Below are 26727 nucleotides of genomic sequence, written 5' to 3'. Positions count from 1 at the left end.
AGAATACGAATCAGACAACGATGGCAAAAAAGACAAGGGACGTGGCGCAGTGGGAACAAGCAAGGGACGTGCCAACAAAAGAAAATACTAATGGATGACGAAATGGTAAACATGACCATAGTTAACTTGTCAAAAAGAAAATTGAACATGGTTGAAAAAAGAACCCTATGTTTAGGTCTGTCATTCTGTCCCTCATATCCTTCCAGTTATACCGACAACAGAATAGACTTATTTAAATTCACAAGAAAACTCAAACTGAACAAATGGTATAAACTGAAAGGTGATCAGGAACATTCCGTCAGAAATCCTGAAATTAGTGATACTTACAACTTTGACATTGGAGACAGTGAGACTTTAAATGTTGTTATGTATTTAGGTATTAATGAAATACAGGAAGAAGAGGCTTGTAGCACCACACAATTGCTTTCCGAACTAAACATTTGTACCAACACCACAGCCAACACTGCCTTTAAAAACAAGTCGAACTTTCTTCCCACCTTACCGCATGATAACATAGACACATTTCATGAGTGTGTGAACAAAAGCCTCAATGAATTTAGACAGAAACATCATAAATATAAACGGAGGGAACAACCCAATATGAGTTACAAACAAAGACAAGCCATAAAATCCCTAATGGCAGATGAGACAATAGTCATACGACCTGCGGACAAAGGGGGCAACATTGTCTTGCAGGACAGGGATATGTACATTGCAGAGGCTACCAGGCAATTGAGTGACAACAAATTCTATGAACCTATTGATTTGAAATGTTATCATGAGAGTGTGAGTTGTGTTTGGGATTTCCTATTTGAATGGAAGGAGAGAGGTATTCTTTCATGGGATGAATATAATTACTTGAAATGTGATTACCCTGTTCTCCCGGTACTGTATCTACTGCCTAAGATACCCAAAAATGCCGCTAAACCCCCAGGGAGACCTATAGTGTCATCACGAGGGAGTATATCTGAGAGAATATCCAAATATATTGATGCATTTTTGAGGGAGTTTGTAATGGAACTTGAGAGTTATGTTAAGGACACCAAAGATTTTCTGAAAAAGATAGAAAATCTACAATGGGAGAAAGATTACATCTTGGTGACCTTAGACGTCCAAAGCCTGTACACCATAATTGATCATGACCAGGGAGTGGAAGCGTGTGAGTTTTTCCTCAGGGGAAGATCCATGAGATACAGGGAACACACTATCATGCTTATAGAAATGATCAAGTATTGCTTAAAAAACAACATTTTTTTGTTCAATGGTGAACTGTTTAGACAGGTCAGTGGCTCAGCTATGGGTTCATGTGTCTCACCGAGTTTTGCCAATCTGTTCCTTGGCAAGTGGGAAAAGGACATACGCTCTGATCCCATTTTTCAACAGGACTTCACTAAGGTATCTATGTGGCTGAGGTACATAGACGATCTCTTCATTGTCTGGAAAGGTACAATGAATGAAGCAGATGCATTTATTGACAGACTCAACTGTAACATGCTTGGCATAGTTCTCAGTGGTACCAAGAGTAAAACTGACATTGAGTATCTCGATGTCAAAATTGAGATTGTCAATGATTCGGTACAGACCAAACTGTTTCGCAAGGCCACTGCTGGCAACAGCATCTTGCACGCCCTTAGTAGCCACCCCGAGAACTTGAAATGGAGCATTCCATTTGGAGAACTACTACGGGCCAAGCGCAATTGCAACAATGACAAAGCTTATAAAGAGGAAAGTGAGATCATATGCGACAGATTCAGAGCCAGAGGTTATCCCAATTGGGTGGTCAAAAGAGCTAGGGAGAGAGCCAATGCCATAAAAAGATCTGATACCATCTGTGACAAACCCAATACCAAGGTGGAGGATGAAGGTGGCACGAGACTCATCCTCACATACAGTAGTGACTCCCAAGCCATCAAGAAGATAATAACTAAAAACTGGGATATACTCAAAACAGACAGTGTCATTGGCAAAGATTTACCCAAGAGACCTAGCATAACATACAGACGGGGGAAAAGCATCAGGGACTTGTTGGTTCACAGTGATATCACCACATACCCCCCTGCCAATGTACAAGGTCTAGATGGCTTCTTTCCATGTGGCCACTGTAAGGCTTGCGTCAACAGCAAATCGTGCAAGGAAGTCACCTATAACGGCATAAACAAGAAAATCAAGTCCTTCCTCACATGTAGCTCTACCTTTGTCGTCTATGCAATAGTGTGCTCATGTAGCAAATGGTACATAGGTAGCACTACATGCATGGCGAAGAAACGCATTCTGGAGCACACCAGAGCAATCACGAATTTTGACCCCAAGTACCCCGTGGCAAGGCATTTTAAAGAGCAACATTTCTCCAATGTAAAATACCTTAGCTACATAATTTTGGAACAGGTACCCAAAAATCCCAGAGGGGGCAACAGGATTCTTAAATTGCGACAGAGAGAGTCGAAATTGATCATAGACTTCCAGTGCAAGGATCCGGGGGGCCTTAACCAGGATGAGGAACTAGCTGTACACTTAAAAGATCCATAGCCTATCTACCATAGCTGATGTCAATTCATGTTTGTCTTTCATGCTGTTAGTTTATTCATGCCTCCTCCATACCTTATGCTTGTGTTCAGTCCTATGTGAAATATCATAGGAATGGTAAATGTAATTCATCTGATTTTAAACGTGTATTGATTTATAGATTTGTTTTGTTCTTTTAGGAACACGAGAGAAGGGGCCCACTCCACTGGCACTTCACCTCACGGGACTACTCCCCTTCTCCACTTTTTTGAGCACAAAGGCACTGCATGGTTTGCAAAGACTTACTGGTAGAGAACTACACTTTACTTGAGCACTTGCGAATACTGAATGTACTATGTTTACGCTTTTTTGGCGTGGGTCAACATAATCTAAACCCCACCCTTTACTCCCCCTCCCTTGGAGACAATCCCGTTGTCACTACCACTTCCATCTTTGGGGCTAATTTCTGACTACCCGTAGATTACGTTTTATACGGAACCATTACATGATTGACATGATATGACGCTCCCTGACCAAGGAACGCATGGGTTTCCAGCACACTATTATTTTGTTGTGCATTCCACGAGTTTAACAATGAAACGACACCTTGTTTATAATTGTGATGACGAAGCATATATTTTATTTTATTGTACATGAATTCTGCTTCCTGCTCTAAAATTACGGGGTTGTTGTTAACAACGTGATAATATCGATTTGAGGGTACACATTTTGTATTTAATACATGAAATGCATTTAGAGTCTAATTTCAAATGTACGTATGTCAAGTCTCATTTCTATGTCTATGATGGTAATAGATATAACCTATGGCTTTGCAACTTGTTTTCCACGTGATCAAGCCGTCTTCACGGCGAAACGCGTTGTGGAATAAACAGCACTAAAGAACATACCGGTGTTTGCCTGTTTCTGCCCTGAGAGCGTACTTTATTGACTTATCGGTTTTGGGAAATACATTGATATATTGTACCATGCGGATGCATGATGTATGATTGTTTTTCAGTAATGTTCTCTTCTTAAATTAACTTAATTGTATGCAGGGAAATGTCTACTGCAATGTATGTAAATTGTTGCTTAATGTAAGCTCTTATCTCTTATTATATGTTTTTATACAAATCCAGCCAAAGGATAGAATGGGAATGTTTGTGTGCTTGTATGCTGGCAGGCTTACTTGGTGATTAATTTAACACAGGTTAATGCTGAAGCATCGTCTCTGGTTGATAGGCTGGTAATTGTTCATTTGTTATTCATAGCTTGTGCTCATCAGATTGGTTCAAATAGTGTCAGATTTTCTATTGGGTAACTATGACAATACCCTTATCTTAAGTAGATGGCAAAGGAAAAATTACTAGGCAACAGGACAGGGAGTCTGGGAGAATGAACACTGAGCAAAAAAAGTTGAAAATCGAGGTGTAGACTAAACATTACTAGTGACTGCAGGCTGAAGCGGCGCAGAAAGGCAGAATTTCAAAGACCAGGAAAAGTCGTGTTGTATTCTAATTTAACTTTGTTGAGGAATTGCCAAAATGTAATCATTATTAGGTCTGTTAGCCCTTTGTTACCAGTACTTTAAAATCTACATTGAGTGAGCTCTGGCTCCGCCCTGCGGGAATTTTAGCTATTTGATGTGTCTTTCCGCCTATTATGGAATTCTTAAATTGCAATACAGGGGGGAATGGTTTACATCTCAAAAGTTCACTGCATTATCATGCATTACTTTTTTACGTAAATGCATTATATTACAGAAAGAAATTGTGCAGTGTTAGAAATGGGGTCTCTAGTTGGCAGGGGTTTGCACCCTGTCCAAGTAAGGACCCTCACTCTAGTCAGGGTATGGGAGTCACAAGATAATCCCTTCTCACCTCATTGGTAGTTTGGCACGAGCAGTCAGGCTTATCTCCAAGGTAATATGTAAAGCATTTGTACATACACACAGTAACACAGTGGAAACACTACAAAGGAGTTCACACCAGTTTAGAAAAATAGCCAACATACACAAGTCAAGATATCTCTTAAAGGATTAAGCAAGTTTAGTCCATAGAAATCAATGGATGCGTTTGGTTTAGCACAAAGTACCTTAGATGCGTAAAAAATCCAAGACCGTGTCAGGCGCAGGGTAGGTGAGGCACCGTAAAAACAAATTGTGCAGTGTTAGAAATGGGGTCTCTAGTTGGCAAGGGTTTGTACCCTGTCCAAGTAAGGACCCTCACTCTAGTCAGGATATGGGAGTCACAAGATAATCCCTGCTCACCCCATTGGTAGCTTGGCACGATCAGCCAGGCTTATCTCCAAGGTAATATGTAAAGCATGTGTACATACACACAGTAACACAGTGGAAACACTACAAAGGAGTTTCCACCACCCAACATACACAAGTCAAGATATCTCTTAAAGGATTAAGCAAGGTTAGTCCATAGAAATCAATGGATGTGTTTGTTTTAGCACAAAGTACTTTAGATTCATAAAAAATCAAAGACCGTGTCAGGCGCAGGGTAGGTGAGGTACCGTCACACCAAAAGATGTATTTTTAAATTGTGATTTTTTAGACCCCCAACTCAAAATCTTGATCTGCTCCCAAAGGGAAATTACACTTGAAAAATATTGCAAGGCAAATCCCATGTTACACAATGGGAAAGACAAAATTAGCAGTTTTCACTATTAGGACATGTAAAACACACCAGTACATGTTCTACGTTTTAAATACACGGCACCCTTCCTGTGGGGCTGCCTTGGGCCTACCTAAAGGATGACTCACGTGTAGTAAAAGGGAAGGTTAGGCCTGGCAAATGGGTGCACTTGCCAGGTCGAAATGGCAGTTTAAAACTGCACATTGAGACACTTCAGTGGCAGGTCTGAGACATTGTTGGACTTGGCCCCTTTTTCCCAAAATGTTTCGCTTTTCACCCTGCTATATTAGGATGTCTCCCCCATAGTGAAGAAATGTGTAGGCCATGTGTGGAGTGAGATGTCAAGTGTAATGTAAAGCAATGGTGTGCGCACCTGTAATACCCCTATTGTAAACATGCACCTTACTGAAATGACGCTTTTAAAATGGGTGCCATGGCTGTGTGTTGTGCCACCTGACTGCAGTGGGTTAGGGGTCTAGTTGTTTGGTACCCAGCCATCCCAGCATTTGGAGGGAAAGCCTAGCACCCAGGGTGCTCTACTCCTCCCCCTGAGCCAGTTAGAACCAGTTCCCCAGAGGCTTCTAGAAGCTTCTGGCACTGCCTGGAAGGTGGGGTGAGGGGCATATAAGTAAGGGGGCTGTACACGCTCTGCACCATGCTACCCCCATGGAATTGGCTATCCCATTTCTAACAGACAAGTTTCCAGGGCTACCCAAGTGGGTGGCACAATCAGGGCTGCAGGCTCACTAGTAGTCTAACATACACGGGGATGATCCTATTGCGGTTTAAAGGGGGTGGGACCAGGAAACTCGAATATACCTAAAACGTTCCCCTCTCCACCATGGATTGGTATTTTACTTAAGCCCTTGCATGTACCATGCAGCAATTAAGTCCTCTGATTTCTATCTTTGTGTGCGCTCTCCCATTCCTCACTCTATGCCTCTCCTCCCTCTATCGTGATCCTAGTCTTTTAGTAACATCTATTTGTATATACCTTATTCCTAATTTGACATCTATACGATCACAAACAATGGATATACTATGACATAAAACAAATTATTGATTTGACATTGATTCTTTTTATCAGGTTACTCCTTGTATAGATTCATGTTACAGAAAGAAAACTCCACCCACCTAGGGAGGAACCAGCCTATCGTATGGACCACCTGGTTCTCTGAACGGGGGGATTCCACCGAGCACTCTATACTGACCTGCAACGCCTCTGCCTGGAGAGACCAACAGCGCTGATTGTCAATCTCTGGCATGTAACCCTGTGTAATTGGGATAGGAGAACAAGATTGTGTGCCACACTTTGTGGGACTCTAAACTCTTGGGCACTATTGCAACAAGCATTGGAAATGCAATAGGTCTCGCACCATTAGAGTTAGTGCTTTTAGAATTGTTTATGGGTTTTTTTGTAAATGTTTAGCATTTTTGTTTCCTGTAGCCAATGCTAAAGAATTACAAATAAAAAAAGCCATAAACATTTCTTAAATCTCTAACTGAAATGGTCTGAGACCTATTGCACTGTGTGAGGGTGAGGGGTTGAGGGTGAGTGAGGGTGAGGGTGGGTGAGGGTGAGTGAGGGTGAGGGGTTGAGGGTGAGTGAGGGTGAGTGAGAGTGAGGGTGAGTGAGGGTGAGGGTGAGTGAGTGAGGGTGAGGGGTTGAGGTTGAGGGTGAGGTGTTGAGGGTGAGGGAGGTGTTGAGGGTGAGTGAGGGTGAGGGTGAGTTAGGGTGAGGGGTTGAGGGTGAGGTGTTGAGGGTGAGTGAGGGTGAAGGGTTGAGGGTGAGTGAGGGTGAGGTGTTGAGGGTGAGTGAGGGTGAGGGTGGGTGAGCGTTAGTGAGTGAGGGTGAGTGAGTTGTTGAGGGTGAGGGGTTGAGGGTGAGTGAGGTTGAGGGTGAGTGAGGGTGAGGTGTTGAGGGTGAGTGAGGGTGAGGGTGAGTGAGGGTGAGCATTAGAAAAGTTGGAGCTATTGGTTTTGTAAATGACAAATCTTTTATTTATTTGTTGGTTTTTAAAATAGCTAAATTGATAGCTTTGTTATTTACAACGTCAATAGTTTTAACTTTTGCGAATGTGACACGTATAGCATTTGGAATGCAACATGTTTTGTATTTACGTTACTTAGATTGCAGTTCTGGTCGTTAGGCCACATCTCTAGAGAGCAGGAGAGTGCAGCAGAGGAGAGACGCACAGCAATGCAATAGGTCTGGCATTAGGAAATTTTGAGTTATTGGTATTGTAAGGGACATTTTTTTGATTTATGTGTTTTGTTTTGAAAGTAGCGAAATTAATAGATTTGTTATTCACAATGCCAATATTTTCATGTTTCGCAAATGTGACACCTATTGTAACACAATATGTGTTGTAGCACTGAGTGGTGTGAGGGTGAGGGGTGTGATCTAACTATGGCATATTAGAGGGGGTGAAACGAGAACAAAGGCAGAGAGGAAAGGAGAAATACAGAGGGAGTGAAAGAGTGTATAAGGAAACGAGACCGGCGCAGACATCAGAGAATAATAAAAGATACAGAGGAAGAGAAAGGAAGGAAACAAGGTGAACAAGCAGTGTAACAAGAGGCTTCCTTTCAATTTGGGTGGGGGGAGCGTGGGGGGGGGCAAGGGAGCGAGCGAGTGTGAGGGAACGAGGGGCGAGCGCTGTGAGCGCTGGCTGCACAGGACAAAACGAGAATGAGCGGTGGGGTGGGGGGTGCCAGGGAAAGTAAATGCTCACACATAGAAACGAAAAGAAAATGCGCGGCGCTCATGAAAGAGCTCTGCGGCAAGCTAAATTATGTTAAAGTGTCTTCAAAGTTAACAAGACACACAGCTGCATCCATTTAGATAGGAGCAGCGATGGTGCAGGGAGAGATTAGGTGCAGGGCATGAAATGATCACAAAAGCCTACGGAGTCTTCCGGGATCCCAGGGGTTAATTACCATTGCAGCAGTGGCTTCAAAGCGGCTGATCACCGTGGCTGTTGCAGCTGAAGAGATGATCCCCGGGAGAAGCTGATGATGAAGGGGCAGTCTCCTTAACCTGGCAGCGGGGAAGGGGGGTGCGTTAACCAGGCAGCCTGTTTTAAGTGGTGGAAGTGAGGGCACCCTACGGACAAATGCATGTCCAAACTGCAAGGGAAGCTGAAGAGACTGGACCGGGTCGCAGATGAACTCCTTAACCTGGCAGCAGGGGTGGGAGAGGAGTTCCATAGGTAGCCTGTGTGTGGTGGTGGGATGGAGAGCACCCTTCGGGGAGATGGGGCTTTTAAGTTGAAAGCACGGCGAACAAGCAGTGTAACAAGAGGCTTCCTTTCAAGTTAGGTGGGGGGAGCGTGGGGGGGGGGGCAAGGGAGCGAGCGAGTGGGAGGGAACGAGGGGCGAGCGCTGTGAGCGCTGGCTGCACAGGACAAAACGAGAATGAGCGGTGGGGTGGGGGGTGCCAGGGAAAGTAAATGCTCACACATAGAAACAAAAAGAAAATGTGCGGCGCTCATGAAAGAGCTCTGCGCCAAGCTAAATTATGTTAAAGTGTCTTCAAAGTTAACAAGACACACAGCTGCATCCATTTAGATAGGAGCAGCGATGGTGCAGGGAGAGATTAGGTGCAGGGCATGAAATGATCACAAAAGCCTACGGAGTCTTCCGGGATCCCAGGGGTTAATTACCATTGCAGCAGTGGCTTCAAAGCGGCTGATCACCGTGGCTGTTGCAGCTGAAGAGATGATCCCCGGGAGAAGCTGATGATGAAGGGGCAGTCTCCTTAACCTGGCAGCGGGGAAGGGGGGTGCGTTAACAAGGCAGCCTGTTTTAAGTGGTGGAAGTGAGGGCACCCTACGGACAAATGCATTGTCCAAACTGCAAGGGAAGTTGAAGAGACTGGACCGGGTCGCAGATGAACTCCTTAACCTGGCAGCAGGGGTGGGAGAGGAGTTCCATAGGTAGCCTGTGTGTGGTGGTGGGATGGAGAGCACCCTTCGGGGAGATGGGGCTTTTAAGTTGAAAGCACGGCGCTCGTAAAATGGGCGCTGCGCTGAATAGTGTGAAGGTCACCGCAGTGAACGAAATATTACTTATGCAAAGCGTCAGCGCTATCATCGGTTGATAATGTGGGGGTGGGGGGGGGGTGGAGGGTGTCTACATGGAATATTTTACTACGCGACATGGCAGGCAGGGGAGGGGGCGGAGCGGGGGTGTGGGAGGAGTGCGGGAACAGACGGCGAGGGGAGGAGAGTAGGAGGAGGAGAGTAGGGGAGGCACGGCCTAGCGGCTGTGCAATCAAGAAGTGAGGGGGCGGAGCTGGGGGAGGCTGTGAGAGAGAGAGTAGGCAAGGCAGGCGGCTGGGGGCATGTGCACGCGCATTTAAGCTCAATGCGCATGCGCATTGAGCTTAAATTTCTCGTTCACTGCAAGGAATCGCCACGATTCCTTGCAAGTTGGATAAAGAGTGGATAAGCCACCATAGACTCGCAAGCTCGATGCGCATGCGCATCGACAGGCGAGACCTAAAAAGGCAGGGGTTTGATAAATGGGACTTGATTGCGATCGCTACTGTGGGGGGTCTATGTATCACCGAGGGGGTGATTTAATTTTCTGACCTACGAAGAACCTAGAAACTAGCCCCCATGTAGGCCTTTCGATATTTAAAAATACGACATGTTCTCTGGACAGCGCTGCCCTCCGAAGAAAACCTACCAGCGTCGTCTCCGTTGGAGAACAGATTACTGTAGAAACACTACTAAGACGATTTCCCCTACGTACCAAAAACTCATAAATAATTCCCCTGACACTCTAATCCAGCTACAAGAACATTGGGAGTCAGATCTGGTCGGTTTGCAGGAGGAAGACTGGCCTGAAGACTTGGCTTCACCACAAGGTGTTGCCGTGCGTTTGCGCTTTGGGTTAGTGCACCGTAAAATACTGCGTAGGGTCTATATATCGTGTACTATTCTGGTAAAAATAAATAAACTGTTGGATGCAGTCTGTCTTGGATAATGTGGTCATGTGGGAACATTTTTCCATATCTTGTGGGGATGCCCAAATATCCAAACCTACTGTGAACCAGTGATGTTGTGCATGAATGAGGTCACTGGAGTAACCATGTCTATATCCGCCATATGGTGCCTCCTTAATGTTTGAGGAGCCACTGATCTGTCGCGGGCCAAAAAAACTGGGCCAAATTAGGCATGATGGTAGCCAAACGTAATATCGCACAGGTGTGGGTGCGATATCAACCCCATCCCTTGGAGACTGGGAGAGGGACTTGGATCGATGCAAGGTAGCAGAGAAGTCTGTGTATGAGAGTAGGGGTTGCCCACGAAAGTGGGAAAAGATTTTGGGAAAATGGAATGTAATACGGGGAGCCCATGTGTCGCTTCGAGACCTAATGTTCAGTGCTCCATGTCGCTTGAGAATACAATATAATACAGGCTTTAGGTACAGAAAGTGCTGTCATACTCGTTTGATCTTTGCAAGAAATGTGACACTGATTGTTGAATCTCCAGAAGAAACTCACCAACTGTATAGCATTGTGATACATGTAAAGTGGTGGTATTTTATAATTTAATAAACAGAAGTTGTAAAAAAAAAAGATTGAATGAGACATAAATAAGACTAAGAGTTAAGTATACGTTGTTTGTTAAACAGGTGTGGACATTTTCCTGATTTAATATTTGTAAGTAAACAGATGGGTCACTATTCAATTCACTACCCATACCGCTGCACAGTAGGGAAAAAGATGTTCATGACCTTGCTCAAGAGAACATTTCTTAAGAAACATAGGGGTCAGATGTAAGTATATGTGGTCACAATTTGGGTCATGAACTTTTGCAGCCACTAAATTATTTTGTAAAATTTTTTACATTGGTCGCTTCACAAAATACGTATTTGGAGTGGGTCCCAATCCTATTTGTCTCATTTCTGTTCATGCGACTTACTCCGAGTGAGAGTGATCACAGCAATTGTGGCTTACTGAGATTAGCAGACCACCATGTCTGGGATCACTTTATCACCTTATTCTGGGCTCGCTTTTTAAATAGTTGGTTTTTTGCTGCGCCCATTTTCCTTTAAGGAAACAGTGCTGCGTACCATGCAACATCTCCCAATGCCAAACAAACTTTTATTTTACATTCATGAAGGAGAAGGAATCCCTAGTGGACTCCTTCCCCTTTGCAAGTGGGTTTCCACCTTTCTTAAGGAGCTTCTAACCTAGCAATGGTTTTCAACTGAAATTCTGGTCGCACATTAATGCACAGCATTACGAATTGCAATTTTGGAAGGTACGCCCTAAACACGTCCCTTGCAAGTTGTGATTTGATATGCATCCCTAAACCCATTTTGCAATTCCTTAAGTACTTAGTGAATTGCAAAATGATATTAGTACTTAATTAAAAAAAAATACTGGTCCCATACCTGGGGATTTAGCGAATTGCAGGGCTATTAATTTCTAAATGGCTTCATATATCTGGTCCTTAGTGTTTAACAAAGTGCCATGACACCTGTTGTCAGGGGTGAGTGAGGAGAACAAAGTGATATCCTCGTTTGGTTATTCCACCTCAGAATTTGTTTTCAAATACTAGATATTGTAATATATTTCATTCATATCGACTGAAGCTGTAGAACACTGCACTTTCTAAAATTATTTTCTGCTTCTAGAGTATACCTCATCGGATCCACCCCTGGAAGATACCTAGGTGCCGAAAAAGAAAAGTGGGGTCACTTCAGACTGCGGAAGGTATTGTACTCTTGTCTTTTAGCGCTGGAGGGATACGTTGTCAGCCATGCGCCCATAACATAATTTAAAAAATACTTCTGCACAGTTGAAGCTGTATTCAGTGCTGCTAATTGGCCATCAAACAGTGCAGCCTGTGGGGAATGGATTACAGTATGCAGTGAGCTCACACGTGGCTGTAGATACTTGAAGGATAGGTCTGCATTGTTACCGATGACCAATGAAACCAGTGCTGATACCTTATTGTTTTGTGATGTAATCTGTGATGTCTTTGGTGATTCTCAGAGAAGTCATTGAAATTGTTTATAAGGATGTCTGTTCCTTTTAGTAAGGTATTTCAGGGGTGCTAAGGGTAGAGACCATCTGTATATATGGGAATTAGGTAGTTCTATAAATGAAAACATATTTGTTAAATTGCTTCCAGGTTTTTAAAGAGCCTGAAGATTTACTGTAATAATAGCTCACCACAGTGGCAGACTGGGCTGGACAGTGGGTGCCTTCTAAGGTGGCCTTTACATTGATTCTGCCCTGTTGGAGCTGTCCTGCAAATCTAAACCATTATCTTCTGCAGTGTGAGGAAGCAGTGAGGCACCAACACCAATATGTTTGAATGCTTGATTAATGTAGGCATGGGCATAAGATGAGTGCTGCTGACATGCCAAAGGGATGCTTGGGAGAGATGTGTGAGTGGGTAAACACCATATATACACACAACGGGATGTGGAGACCTACTTGACAGGGGTGAAGATCTTGTCATTAAGATGCACAAAGGACAGCTGAAGAGGAGTGTTCACGAATGGGACGCACATATCAGTGTACAACTCTAAAGTATGAAGAATGTTGAAAAATAATAACAGAAGTAGATTTTCTTATTTTTAGCTTTAACAAAATAATTGAATGGTAGTGGGCAATAATCCCACAAGGTGGATGGAAATTACCTGTCCAGCTGCCCTGGGTAACCATCCCACCCCCAAAACAGAGGGAACAAGTTAAGAGTATGGCTCGATGAGAAACTTACAATAAAATTCGAGGGAAAAATATCAGCCCTTTTTTTTGGTTACCCGACTCAAGACGCAGACTGGTGGTACCAGGCCTTGTAACTTCTCGACTGGACTATGGAACCTCCTTATATCTTAGAAGCCCCAAAACAATCTAGAAAAGATTGCAGGCTGTACAAAAAGCTGCAGCACGCATCATTCAAAAAATACCCAAACACCAGTCAGCAAGGACAGCACTTGCAGTCCTCCCCGTAGACAAGAGAGTCCATTTTAAGACTCTATGCCTTGTACATTAAGTGATCCACAAAAAAGGCTCTAAGTTGATTCAGGACCTTATTACCTTCTATAAGCCTGTGGAATTACTGCATTCTTTCAATCAGTTACTGCGCGCTGTCCCCAGAATTAAGAGAGCTAGAGCCGGTGGTCGCTCTTTTGCTCATATCGCACCGAGGCTTTGGAACTCTCTCCCGCTGCATATGAGGCAAACCGAATCAGAACTGAAGTTTAGGTAAATACTAAAGACTAGACTGTTTGATGAGCTTCCGCAGGATAGTTGTCCTATGTTTAGATGGCGCTGGGAGGACCTTATGGGTAGCCATGCGCACTAATAATCCGATAATAGAATAGAATGTAGTTTTCACGTACACGTGCTACAGATTTTCATGCCCAAATAGATTTTTCCCTTTTCCCATAAAAATGTACGATTATTCAATATTTTCCGAAAATTCTGGAAGGGCTTTGGGTTGATGCTGGGTGACTGATGTTTATTTATTTGTTTATAAAGTTTTATATGTCATAGCATTTAACTGTGATAACCGTAAATTTTGTATTTTCATTAAAAAAAACATATTTCCCATTCGTTGCACTGTATAGTTTTAAGTGTGACATCATCTACGTGTTGTCAAAAAATGTCACTTTTTATTTATCGAAACATCTCTAAACGGAGGTGTATTATTTGATATTTAAAAGTGTGTGTGTGTGTCAGTCTCAGTGTTTGTCAGTCACTGAAAAACACAGTTTAAGCCCAGTTATGGTTTAGTAAATACAAAACCGAAAAAGCCCTGTTATTTGCCAGCTTTGATGTGTAACATGCACAATAACTTTTGCACTTGCCTGGTTTTGCTCTTCGTAGGCAGCTTTTAATTTTCATACTTGGCATCCTCAAAGGAGTGTAGTGAGCATGGTGACGGGCGTGACTTAAGGTGTGCCAAAGTTATTCATAAGTAAAATAATTTTTGACCACCTCCATTTTACATTGCCCCCTCCTGCTCCACAGGATCTTAACCTGAAGTACCTGCTGTGGGTGAAACTTTCTAACTGCCCGCAGCATGTGCTCCAGATTCATCAAACAACTCCAAAGTTATAGGGAAATTAAAGGTTCATTGAAACTCCTCCCCTTTTGCTCCATTTCTGCCCCACCTTAATGGATTAGCGAGATACTACGAGACAACTTCTGCCAAATTTTGTGCCCATACTTCCACAGTGCTAAACCTATTAGCAAATGGAAATTATTTTGCCTGCCCCCTCCTCTCGCCCCCTTTTAGGTTTCGAACCTGGCGAGGGGCACGAAAGTGCCCCTCCCAGTTTGAAAACTTTTGTCTTCAGTATGGATGTCGGCGCAGCCTCTGCCTCTCATTGGCTAGCTCCATAAATGGAGGCTAGCCATTGGGAGACAGAGGCTGTCAATCGCCCTTTCTCTTGAAAACGCGATTCGGGGGCGTTTCTGGTGCTTTTTTAAGCCCCGCCCCTTTGTCTCGGGCCGCGCTGCGATTGGCTGCCGGCCCGGGACACCCCCCGTGACGTCATTCCCGGGCCGCGCTATGATTGGCTTCCGGCCCGGGACACCCCCGTGACGTCAGCCCATCACAGCGCGGCCCGGGACCTGACTTGTTTTTGTTGTCTTCATTTTTTCGTGTAACCAAGACAACCTACAGCTGCTTCACAGATGGGCAGTGTCTCTATGGGGTATGACTGATGACCTGTGCCTTCACCGTAGCAACCCAGCATCGAATGATATGTCGAGATAAATGCGGCGCAGGCGCGTCTTGTGAATGATGGTGTCACGACAGACACGACCGAGACTAGTGGTTGTGATATGTCACGACAGGCGCTGCCGACCTTTTTACACACGCACTGCTTCTCTCTCAGCAGACACATCTGCAGTCGTGAAGAGGCGCCGCTCTTGGTACATGCGTGGGGGCGGTTGTGGTCTGTATGGGGGGGGGGGCGGGAGGGGAGACTGGCCTCGCGTGACGTGTTCGGCGCCGCGCGCAAGGGTTAAAAGCGCGGATTCGATTGGCCTCTGGCACCCTCGAGAAGGCGTCAATGCAGCTCTCATGCACACTTTGTGATAAGTGTAAATCATTATCTGCAGGGACTGCTGAGGCTGCACAACCGTCTGCCACCTCTGCTAACAATTCCATCCGAGCCTGGTCACCATAACTCGGAGCCTGTAAAAAATAGAAATACTTTGTTTTTAAAGTAGCGCTTCACCCCACACCTGCTATTTCTAAGCGCTATAAATCGCAAGTGTTGTTATTATGCAATACACGCCACTCAATGTATTGACCACGGAAGGCTTGGCAGCTATATTGGCCTTAGCAGATTCAGACTTAAAGCCTCAACCACCAAGCAGCTCACTGGCGCGTGCTTATCTCACTGAGCCGTAATGCCAGCTTGACTGCGCCTAAGCCCACAACAGACACCGTTCCCTTATTTTCTAGCACCAAGACACCTTTGCAAGGGCGGACAAATCCTCCCCTGGAGAGCCTGATTAGATACAAAAATCACCCCTGAAATCCCTGTGTTCTGGCGCCAGTGTCACGCTCTCCCGACCTTTGCACAAAACAAGAACGTTTATGTTGTGTAAATTTCTTATAGTACAAAAACCTGAAATAGACCAAAATAAATCTAAATATCAGTTTGCACCTCTTACGCGGCCACTCTGTACTTTCGAACTGTTGCAGTGTTACATTTTTGTTTAATTTAAGAATACGTTTAACATTCATAGCACTGAATGTACAGGAGGGGCTCGGGGATGGTGTGAAGGATTGCTAAGAGAGCGGATGAAAAAAGTGTACTAGTGTCATACATCAGAAATTGAGTATGCCTTTCCCGCAAATTAATACAATTGTATTCCTCTTTTCATTAATAGACAACTGGCACTGCTGGAAACAATGGGCTGTTTGTGCAGCGAGCACATCCGGGCAGGCATTTGTTGCACAGTTATCCGATTCACATCAATGCCTACCAGCTGATGGTAACACGCCCTCATTTTGAAAGAACGACTCCCTCCTCGGAATAAAGTGATTTATCACCAAGAATCAATCGTCAGCAATTAAATACACAGATGCAGATAGCCAAGGGTGGTAAATAAACTAATGAGAACTTGGGGAGCAGTTGCTACTCGTGCTGCCAACTGGCAAAAATCTTTCATTCTATTGAAAGTAGTAACAAACAATAACATTTCATAAAGACCAAATATGCTGAGCACAGAAAAATTCCAGTGAATGTGCTTATCATCTTGTGAAATGTCAGGGCGCGCTTAATTTGTTTTAAAGCAGGAATGTGTAAATGCGCAAGTAGCCTTGGCACCATGTTTTTTGGTTCTGGGCTTTCCATTGAAAATGAATGCACTCTGGGAATTGTAGTTCTTGTTTGCTTCAACTATTCAATGCATATAATAATAACAAGTACTTGTAAAGGAAAAGCTCAGGCCTGGGCACACAGTGTTGTAGATGGATGGAAAATCTAAGTGCCTCACATATCATTATTAAATACATGAAGGCCTTGAATTACAGAGCTGCACATTAGAGACGAGGGGCAAAGGATGGAATGATCTTGCAAGGTACTTGGCGCTGTTGCTGTTATTCACAGGTAATCATTCCAAACAAGGCAATGATTTAATAGGGATGTAAACTGAAATATTATGTTTTTTCCTGTGGTACCTTTTCTCCATCAGGAGCACAGGGAGTGACGCCTCATGTGCTGACCATTTGCACTTTCGGCACAATAGATGACCCCTCGCCCCTCCCCCTAAATTATGAGCGATTAGTCTCAGTGTGTTGTGTCAAGAAGGGGGAGGGGTGGGGGCACATTATCCGTTTCGGTACAGGGAGAGCACGCTTTCATCCCGCATTGTGGCCCAGGCTCAGAGCCCGACCAGGGGTAGGTAGCCGGGAGTCCAGCAGCAGGCTGCTCGGGTGACAAAGGGCGCCCAACTCGCCCTTCTTCCTTCACTTGGCCGCTGAGCTCGGAGGTCGTGGGCTGGGATTTCAGCAATGTATAAAATGGAGCCATTCAAGTGCGCGTCCTTTATTAAATTATCCCATCGTGATAAAAGTGGGGTCGTCCCCCTAACCACTACTTTTTATTTTTTTTTATCAATGTGGCACTCGCCTGTGACAATACACTGTTGCACATCATGTATGCCAGGTGATAATAAACTGGTTTGAAAGATTAGGCAAGAGGGGGTGGGTACAGAAATTGAAAAAAAAAATACACAATAATTTATTGTTGTACAACGAGGTTCGCAAGCACGCGAGCGCACACCCACAAACATTAACATATACAGTAATAAAAACAAGTTTATCAGCTGATTGCAGTATACTCCACCCAATCTCTTTCTCTCTTTATTCTCGTCTCTTTGCCCCCCTCCGCTTTCTTCCTTTTAATATAAACAGATCTAGTAATCTAAACTTCCAGTGACTCTGCCAGTCTCTCCTCTCTGTCTCATCTGCGTGTCCTCTCTCTATCCCCACTTGGGTGTGCCTAACCTCACTCTTTCCCTGCTTCCCCAATATCTCCACCCTTTCTCCCCCTCTGTTTCCCGCCCCGGACAAGCTTCTCGACATCCCCAACGTTTATGCTGCAACTAAATCGGTCTGCTGGCAAAAAATACGATTATAACAACTAAATAGGCTATCATGACGTTTCTTTGCACATGAATGTTTGTTATTCCTGATGGTTTTTGATAGGGTGCAAGTCACATTAAGAAAGAAAACCAACAACCCTCCAGGCTTTCCACTGCTAATTACCAATGTTTCCACTAGGCTCGCCCCTCCCCTTTTCTCGAAATATGCTTCATTCGAGCAAATGACGCACCTCTGAAGTGACATCAGCTCACCCAGACAGTCTCACAACATCCCGGTGGTGTGAGCCCGAGCGGCAGGATAATGCCACATTATCAACTATTTTCTCTCCTTTTCCCAGAACTGCTAGTCGTTCCACGGTGCTCGCCACACCCTGGCTCGGCTCATCCGAACACCCTTTTGGGTGTGAGAAAAGTGGTACCCAAACTCGGCAGGCTAAGCATTCAACCTACGTGAACCGGAGCATTGTATATTTTAAAAAAACAACTAAGTAAAACGCGCCCTCACAACGAGGCCCTGGCACAATAAACTTACAGTGAAAAGGAAAGAAAACCCATAATAAGGGACACTCCAAGCAAGCACAAAATCAGCACTGGTATAGAAAGACAGTGCTTTAAATGGGCCGGTACTGTGCACCTGCACTTGGTTTTATTTTGAGAGAGAGCGTACCTGCTCTTCTCAAGAGAAACATAATACTTTTACTTGGAAAGTAGCAGCACTTCCCAGAAACAAGCCCTTCTATTTTTCCTGCACCTCTATTTTTCCATTTTAAGCACCGAGGAAAATCCTTCAATTCATTGGTCAGTCGTGTGGGCCTGGAGAACACATTTAGTAAATGAAGAAAGACGCATTGCCATGAACGTGCTCTTTGCCAATGAGGGTGTGTGTTTTTATGTCCACGTGTTGTATACTTTGGGTGGGGAATTACCCAGAATGCCTCTCTTGAACAGTGATCTTGAACTTGTCTTTTCATTTGGATTTTCTGCAGCCTGTAGTATTTAGTGCACAATTACATCTTAATGTTATCATCGTTTCAGATCCCATAAGGAATTTTCTGAAGATATTACTCTATAGGTGTGATAATAAACATCCTTACCTAAATGTGTATTATCATTTGTTTAATCCTAGGCTACTGCGCTTTATTTGGAATTGAACCCATCGGAGTGGTTGAAGGTTATGCCATTAAGTTTGGCAACTGCTACCACCATTGTATGTTTTATGCTAGACGATGATGGATTGGCATAACCTGTTCAAAGTCACTCTTTGATATTGTATGAAAACGTGGGCTGAAATAGGAAGTACAAACTGGGTGTCAATTCAGTGTATGAACATATTGTCAGGTTCATGTTTGGTTACAATTGGTTATTACATATATTTTAAGGCACATAAATGCAGGGCAGGTGAGTGGTTGTGTGAGGATGGAATATATGAATGTGTTAGAAGTGTAATATGTAATATGCTATTTATTACCAGTTCTGACTGTGAGGAGAGATGTCTTGACTCACAAGAGTTGAAACCTCAAGGGTGTCACAGAGGCGCTTCCTTCCTCAATTTTGTTAATTTAATGGCACAGTACTTTTGGCAGTTCTGTTTACGGCTTATGTCTTGCAGCTTTCTATGTGCAGACGTTATACATTAATTTTAGCCAGAACCATACCATAAGCGGTTCCAAACTCCTAGAAGATTTAAGCATGGAGTAACACATTTTGTGGCATAAGACAAAACATTTTTGTGGCACAGAATATATTTTGGGGAGCATTTATGTGCTATTTAACTTTTTGATTTACACTCATTTTATGCGTAATTCCATGTTTGTTTTATGCGTAATTCCCTTTTCAGCGCATTTGCGAAACAATAAGCTATTGCAATAAGCTATTGGCATTTTAAATGACTGCCATTTATTTATCTGTTTTCAAAACCAACACATAAATAAAAATGTTGTCATTAACAATGCCAATAGCTCTAACTTTTGCAAAGGCGAAACCGTTGCATTGTAAATGCTTGTTAACTGTGTCTCCCATTGATCTGAATTTGAAAATAGAGGAATCTCAAAACTTTAAGTGCTTCCCAAATTTCATTGACGTTCATCAAACAGAGACAACATTATAAGTATATCAACAAATTGCTTTTTACCTGACAAAGTTATGCAAAGGTGTTAACCCTTTCAAGCCCACCTGACACATTTTTCAAATGCTACTCCCTCCAAAACTACTGAATGGATTTACACCTAACCAACCAAAGCACACTTCCTGAGTAAAGCTCCATATTCATCACCAGTTTAGTCGAAATCAGTTCAGTAGTTTGGGCCGTGGCTATTTCTTTCTCTATGCACAGAACTGCACAAATATTGGCCTTCCAGATCTTTGTTGAGTAGGTGAGGAGTGCCAGATTTGGTGCTTATCTGTTTATTGGGGGTAAGAGGGGCATGAATATAGGCAAATGGAAAAAATACCTTTTCAAGGTGTAGATGAACCATAACTACACACTGGCGACTGCTACTTTGTATACTTATTTATAAGTAATCAAGATTCATGTACATATAGTATGATCTTATATTTATACCCCGATGCCATACAATTCGTTAGATGAACTGTGCCTTTGTAGAGTTGTCCTCTTCACAGTTTTGAAAACAAGAAAGGTAGGACACTCTTTTTATCTATTTATTTTTGACCCCTTAAAGGCCCAAGATGGAGAAATAGGTGAGAGGACTGCCATGTATGCAAATCTCTGGCTTACTAAAGTGGTAAACTTTGTTTTCACCAGAAAAGCCCTAGAAAAGACTGCAAGGAAAATGTGGCCAAAAGGACCAGTTTAGTCTCATAGGGGGCGCAAGGATGTTAGTTCTGTAGCCAGAGACCACTAGCAGGGAAACTACCTTGTGCACAGATTCACCCCAAGAATCGTTCTTCTTCAGCACTTTGTTAATATGGGCACTTCTCATTCCTATTGTATATTTTTACTTCTTAGAGTAGAGAGTGCCCTTGCTGGTAAAATCCATCCTGGTCACCAAGTTCACTACTAGTATCGAGTTGAGGCATTCCAGAGTTTTCCAGTGTTTGGGACGAGAGAGCTTTTCGGCGGGGAGCTCACCCATGACTCTCGATGCTCTAGGCTTATGCAAGTGAGCCAATTTGGAATTTATTCCCCCCTGGTAACCAACTTAGATTTCTTGCCAGCAAATTAGTTTCTTTGTCAGTCCACTATTAGAAATCTAAAATGGAATTCTCTGGCATTAGATATACCTTTAGGTGAGGTGTTAGCCTTCGCCAGGTTAAGATGGTGGGTCAGTAGTAGTAAACAGTTACTGTGCCTGTTTCAGCCTTTGGCTGACATATGACCAAGATGGAAACAAAATGAGACAAAATGGAAATCTTAATGGAATTTCATCCTGATAACAAGAAACTGGAAGGTCTACCTCATTTGGAGTTTATTTTTTTCTGGAAACTTGTACTAGAGTAGGAAAGATCTTACACTGTACCAGTGGTTCTCCATTGTTGATATTTTTCAAATGCAACCTCCCTTGGCTTTCTGCTCACCACATGCTTTATGCAACACCTTTTTCCTAAACGTAACATAGATGTGGCCACTGGTGGGGCATTATTTACACCCTCTGTAGCATTATGAGTGATAGTCAAAGGTTCAGTCCCAAGTCACATTACTGGTTAATAGCATGCTCCTAGAACCTTTCATAACTTCATCGTATTGGTGGCCTGAGAGCTCATCCCGGGACACACTCTGTGAGAGGTTAGTAGCTTTTTATTCTTCAACATTGAGCATCTGAAAAGCCATCATAGTAGTTTCAGAAGTGGTGAACCTGTTTTATTTTTGTTTGATTTCTGCATTTTGTCCCTCAGCTTTTAAAAGAACATGCCTCAGGACTGGCAGACGAAGAGACCTGGCCAGTGGTCTGCCAGTTTTCAAGCATCGGATCAATGGGAGCTGACAAATCTAAGTGGCTTTACTCAGAGTTCAGAGATAGTCTGGTGACATTGGGGAAAGATGCAAGAACATTGGCACGAAAGGAGAGTGAGCTTCAGTTGGTAAATACCTCATATCTCTTTGCAAAGTGCAGTTTTTAAAATTATTGTTTATTCTATATGCTTTTGGTATAGCGCACTGACTTTGGTATGCCTTGTAGCTTTGGGTTGTCAAAGATTTGGAAAGAATACATGTCAATGACCTAGAAAGGTATTGGATGTGAAAGCGATATGTAGTCTGCATGATACATAGGAATTACTTTCTATGTGTGCGTTGTGGTGCATCTTTATATAGGTGCACTTGGCGCAAACAGGGACAGTGCACCCTATTACAGATAATGTGCTGCCCCCAGGGCAGCTGGGAGCTTGTACCTGCACTGGGAGTAGCGCATTAGTGAAGGAGGACTGGCTGTTTGAAGCCACCGAGCCGTCTTTCATAGTGCATGTGCCACCCGACCTGCTTTACAAATAGGGATAAAGATCGCCCCTGCAGGCGGGTGCATTGAATGACCTGCATGTTGATGTCTAGGGAGGATCCATTGAGACCCACTTTCTGACCTTTCAGGTGGCCCCCACAGGGGTGCACAGTCTGTGCACCACTCGTTTGTGCGCCTCCCGGCGGTCTCTCTGTGCATTCGTCCATAATACGGTGCTGGGGCAGAGGTAAAGTGTTTTTTTCGTTTGCAATGGTCACGCCCGATGCAAATGAAGGAACACCCCTCAGCACACCGGTACGATTTGTATTACAGCAGAGGCCATGCAAGAAGCTAATGCACACACCTGTTGCGTCTCCAGAGAACTTTAAGTAGTATTAGCCCTAGTAAGATGAACCCAGGGCACTTTATTAGGTTTCGCCTCACCGAAGGCTGCGCTCTGCGCAGCTTTTCGGCGCAGGCGAAATCTAATATTAGAAACAGTGTGGCTTGGAATCCGCCCCTCTGTTCCATTGGCTAGCTCCATAAATGGAGGCTAGCCATTGGAACAGAGATCTGTCCGTCATGGCCGGACCAGATTCGTGGGCGTTCCCGCAATTTCTTCCCTCTCCGATCATCATCGCGGCCGTGGGTGGGGTTTATTTTTTCCGACGTCGAGGTTTCATTTGGTCATTCCGCCGCCGGAGGAAGTCCAGGTGAGTGCCTTTCTTGTCGTTCCCTCCCCCCTCCCGCTGTCCGTGTGCCTGCCCGCCCCCCTCCCGCTGTCCGTGTGCCTCCCCCCCCCCCCCCCCCGCTGTCCGTGTTTAAGGTAGGCTTTTCTGTTGTTTGCTGAAAGAAATGGCAGCGATGTTGTCCTTTGGCTGATGATGCAAGTTTACCGATAGTTGCCAATTTATGGCAAATGTTGTATCTGATTTTCTGCTCACAGCGAACATGCTTTTGAGATGGAATATGACATCGAAAGGCTGCTCAGCAGATAATCTTGTGCTTGTACGTGAATCGTCAGTAATCACTAGATTTGTAATCATGCTTGATTTGTGAAGTGTGTAGGCTTTTGTATGATTTCATTGTACAACTAACTAAGGGGTATTGTTGACTTTAAAATGTTCTAGATTGTTTCGGTTGTATGATTGACGTATGATGCAGACTTCGAAATTGCCAAATTCAAATTCAGTTCACTCGATGATTTGAAATGAATGCATTTGCAAAGAAACATGTTCTACTGTTGCTCGAAGATGAATTACAGTGCAAGTTACAATTATATTTTAGTTGAATTTTCTCCAAAAGATAGTCGCGTGGTATTGAAATATGACGCCATTATTACGAATCACTTGATACAGACTCTGGTAGATCTTCTGTTGCTCTTATTAATGTTTCTCTCTACAGGTCAATAGCGACTGTATGTGAGAGATTGTTAACTTGGGGGGAAAGATGCTGGTGTTAAGTCTGCTAGGCTGCAAGCTGAGCATTGATTCAATCAATTAAAACAGATGCCAGGGTTGCTGGCCTAGGGTTTTAGATCCCTGCACTAACAATACATAGTGATCTTTTCCAAATGTATGGTGTAACTGCTTGTGCTAACTATTGCACGCTTTGTTGATCCCAAGTAATTCATGGAAGAAAGCTGCGGACTGCACCCGAATAGGTGCTGTGGTTTACGTCCAGGGGGTCAGTTCCATGCTTCAGGATATACACGAGTTACATTTGCATACAGTGAATCTAAATGGGAAATGTTGCATACTCAGTGGTTACCATGGAAATGTGGAGATACTGCAACCTTTGTAAATCGATGTTGGATAACATTGCCATAAAACGGTTTAGACTATAGCACTCCAACGTGCAGTTACGAAGGGAAAGGTGGCAGGCAGTGTGTAGAAAATTCAAAGTGTGCTACAAAGTGTTTGTATCTCATGAGGTTCTTTAAAAATTGTCTATACTATAAATGAATTCTGCAGTGGAAGCTACCAAAATGAGACTTTCTGTTTGTGTTGCCATAGAAATGGAATCTTTTCAAAATGGCAGATGCCAGCAGGGGCCTGCCTGCCAAAACTGTCTGTGAGTTAATATGTAATGAACCCCTATTTGTACGTTTTTAGCAGAGCACTGGTTTTAATTCATAGTATTTATGTTCCAGTTTGACATTTCCTGCGTGCTGATCTGTAATCCATCCCAAGCAGAGCTTTAGTGCTGGAGTCCTGCTGCAAAGCATCAACCAGTCGCACTCAGCTCTAAGTGTTAACACTCAGATATAGGTGACCCTCAATGTGCAGCTGGCCAGTGTTGCTTGAAAACATTAATACACTCTCTGATTCGAGACAGATCTGCATTTTTTAGGAGAGCTACACTAATCAAGGCTTGGTCATCCTAACTTTGTCAGGGGGTTAGGAATGAAAGTTGTATTTTAGTGAAGTTTTGGTTTCGAGAGGCATTTTTGTGTTGATATGGGGGGATATATATAGGCACACACAGTATATGTATTGGTTCATATAACATTTAAATTAAATCTAGAAGAGAGGCAACTGGTTTTCTGGTTGACTGGCCATTATTTGTACCAGAGGGGAAGCGGTGACTGGTGGGTCATAATGTGAGAGGGAGGTGCTTCTATTGAGGTTTCCAGCTCCTTGGAGGCTGAGTATGGGGATCCACCATGGAAGAGGCTAAGTAACAAATAGGAGCCACTGGGAGAGTCCTATACTGGGCTTGGATCTTGAGGGCGCGCCAAATTGCACTTTGTCCTTGATTTGATTTAATTATTTTTATATTGTACATATATAGTGTCGATAAATCCAATGTTTTAACTTTTTAACCTGTGGTTTTATTGATCTAAAATCTTCTCTTTTTTATTGGGTTTTATATGAATTCATGCCAGCCATCTTTTTTAAACTGTATTCCTGATGTATTGCTGGTTGTATATGCTTTTATGATTGTAAAAAATCGAATAAAGGTTTTTGAATGGAATGGAGTCAGCAGTTTTGACATTTAAGAGAACAGGATTATGTAGACTTGGCAGAACAGCAGTAAATGCTTCAAGCACTCTTGATTTTTTCTGACACATCATGTTCTTATCACAGCTGACTAGTGATGTCATCACTAGATTGTAATAGGTAGGAAAAATAGAGACTGGATTCTTTAGATGGACTGCAAGCTCTCATGTATAGTAGTGTTACTACACTGTCCTTAAATGTGCAGCTTTAGTATGCATGTTCTCTCTCATAGCAGCTTGACAGGTCCCATCAGAGTTAGACATGTCCTATTCTTTTCTATTCACATTGTTATTCTGAACCACTCAGACCTCAAGAAAGCACAACGTTGGTTCTCCGATGACGTAAAATTTAAGAAACTTGCTCTGCGTCAAGCTGAACATAGCTGCCGCCAAGAGCAGTGGCTTCAAAGGACAGCCCGAATGGGGGTAGGCGAGGGCGACATGCCCTGCCCTTCACGGTCCATGGGGTGCCTGCCATCCAGAGATAGGCAGGGAACGGTAGCCTTCATACCACAACTGCCGCTACAGGAGAGAGAAAACTGGACACTATTACCAAATCTACTTGAAATGCCTGTTGACTCAACCCCAGACGGATCTTTTCTTTGGGAGTCCGACCTCTCGCCCGTTTGTCCTCCGCCGGCCTCTGCCACAAATATTTGGCTGTTTTTCACTTTTCTCTGGCGCCCGTGAAGCCTGCGCCTATTGGTAGATTATTCAGTCTTTTCGAAGAAATTCGCCCCTGGGCGCATTTCTTAAATGTTTCCCAACCTCGGGGTGCACAGAGGCAGCCGGCTCACAAGCGTGCATGTGCGCAGGCCGCTCTCACAACAGGGTGTGCCAGTACTAGCCTGGATCGGGGGTACGAGATTGCGTGAAGATACAAGCTGAGGTGAGCAGTAACCCCCCCCATACCCCCTCCTCCCAGGCCCCCCCCCCATCCCCGTCGGAGCTGGGATCGAGAGCCTGCGGGCATGCGGTCCAAGTGTGGAGTGGGCTAAGGAACTGCTTCTGGAGGCCACACGAGCGCCTCGTTGTGCATTGAATAAATAGCATATAAAAAGCCCGGGCCTACGTGAGGTGCACTGGTCCTGCCAGCAGGGGGAGTCTGGAGCTGGTGACTGCGGCGGCTGCAGTGAAGGCGGGCCCCTGTGTACCCAGCGCCGGAGGTGGTGAGTGCGGCGCGGCCTAGCACCAGTTATTGGTGGCAGAGGCGGATGCAGGCCATGAGCTGCAGAAAGGTGCTAGGGGGCGTGGGTGGCGCCGGAATTCACTGCGTGCAGCTCTTGGAATTATGCTCTGGGGCTCTGTGTGTCTGGTCTGGCTCTGTGGGGGTGTCTGGCTCTGTGTGGGTGTCTGGCTCTGTGTGGGCGTCTGGCTCTGTGTGGGCGTCTGGCTCTGTGTGGGTGTCTGGCTCTGTGTGGGCGTCTGGCTCTGTGTGGCGTCTGGCTCTGTGTGGGCGTCTGGCTCTGTGTGGGCGCGTCTGGCTCTGTGTGTGTGTGTCTGGCTCTGTGTGTGCGTGTCTGGCTCTGTGTGTGCGTGTCTGGCTCTGTGTGTGCGTGTCTGGCTCTGTGTGTGTGTGTCTGGCTCTGTGTG

At 44.2% G+C, this 26727-nt stretch overlaps 1 protein-coding gene across 1 annotated transcript in view; it reads left to right on the top strand.

The window, feature by feature from the left end:
* The window catches only part of TDP1 (tyrosyl-DNA phosphodiesterase 1), a 980389-nt gene that overhangs the window by 240411 nt on the left and 713251 nt on the right, over window positions 1–26727 (top strand). The window contains exons 9-10 of the mRNA XM_086937678.1: window positions 11796–11874; window positions 21595–21780. Coding sequence (XP_086793804.1) covers window positions 11796–11874; window positions 21595–21780 — 265 coding nt within the window. The remainder of the gene's footprint in view (window positions 1–11795; window positions 11875–21594; window positions 21781–26727) is intronic.

This window comes from Lissotriton vulgaris, chromosome 9 (assembly GCF_964263255.1).
Source record: "Lissotriton vulgaris chromosome 9, aLisVul1.2, whole genome shotgun sequence".
NCBI lineage: Eukaryota > Metazoa > Chordata > Amphibia > Caudata > Salamandridae > Lissotriton > Lissotriton vulgaris.
Note: the sequence above shows the minus strand (reverse complement) of the source record. Positions and strands in the feature narration are given on the sequence as shown.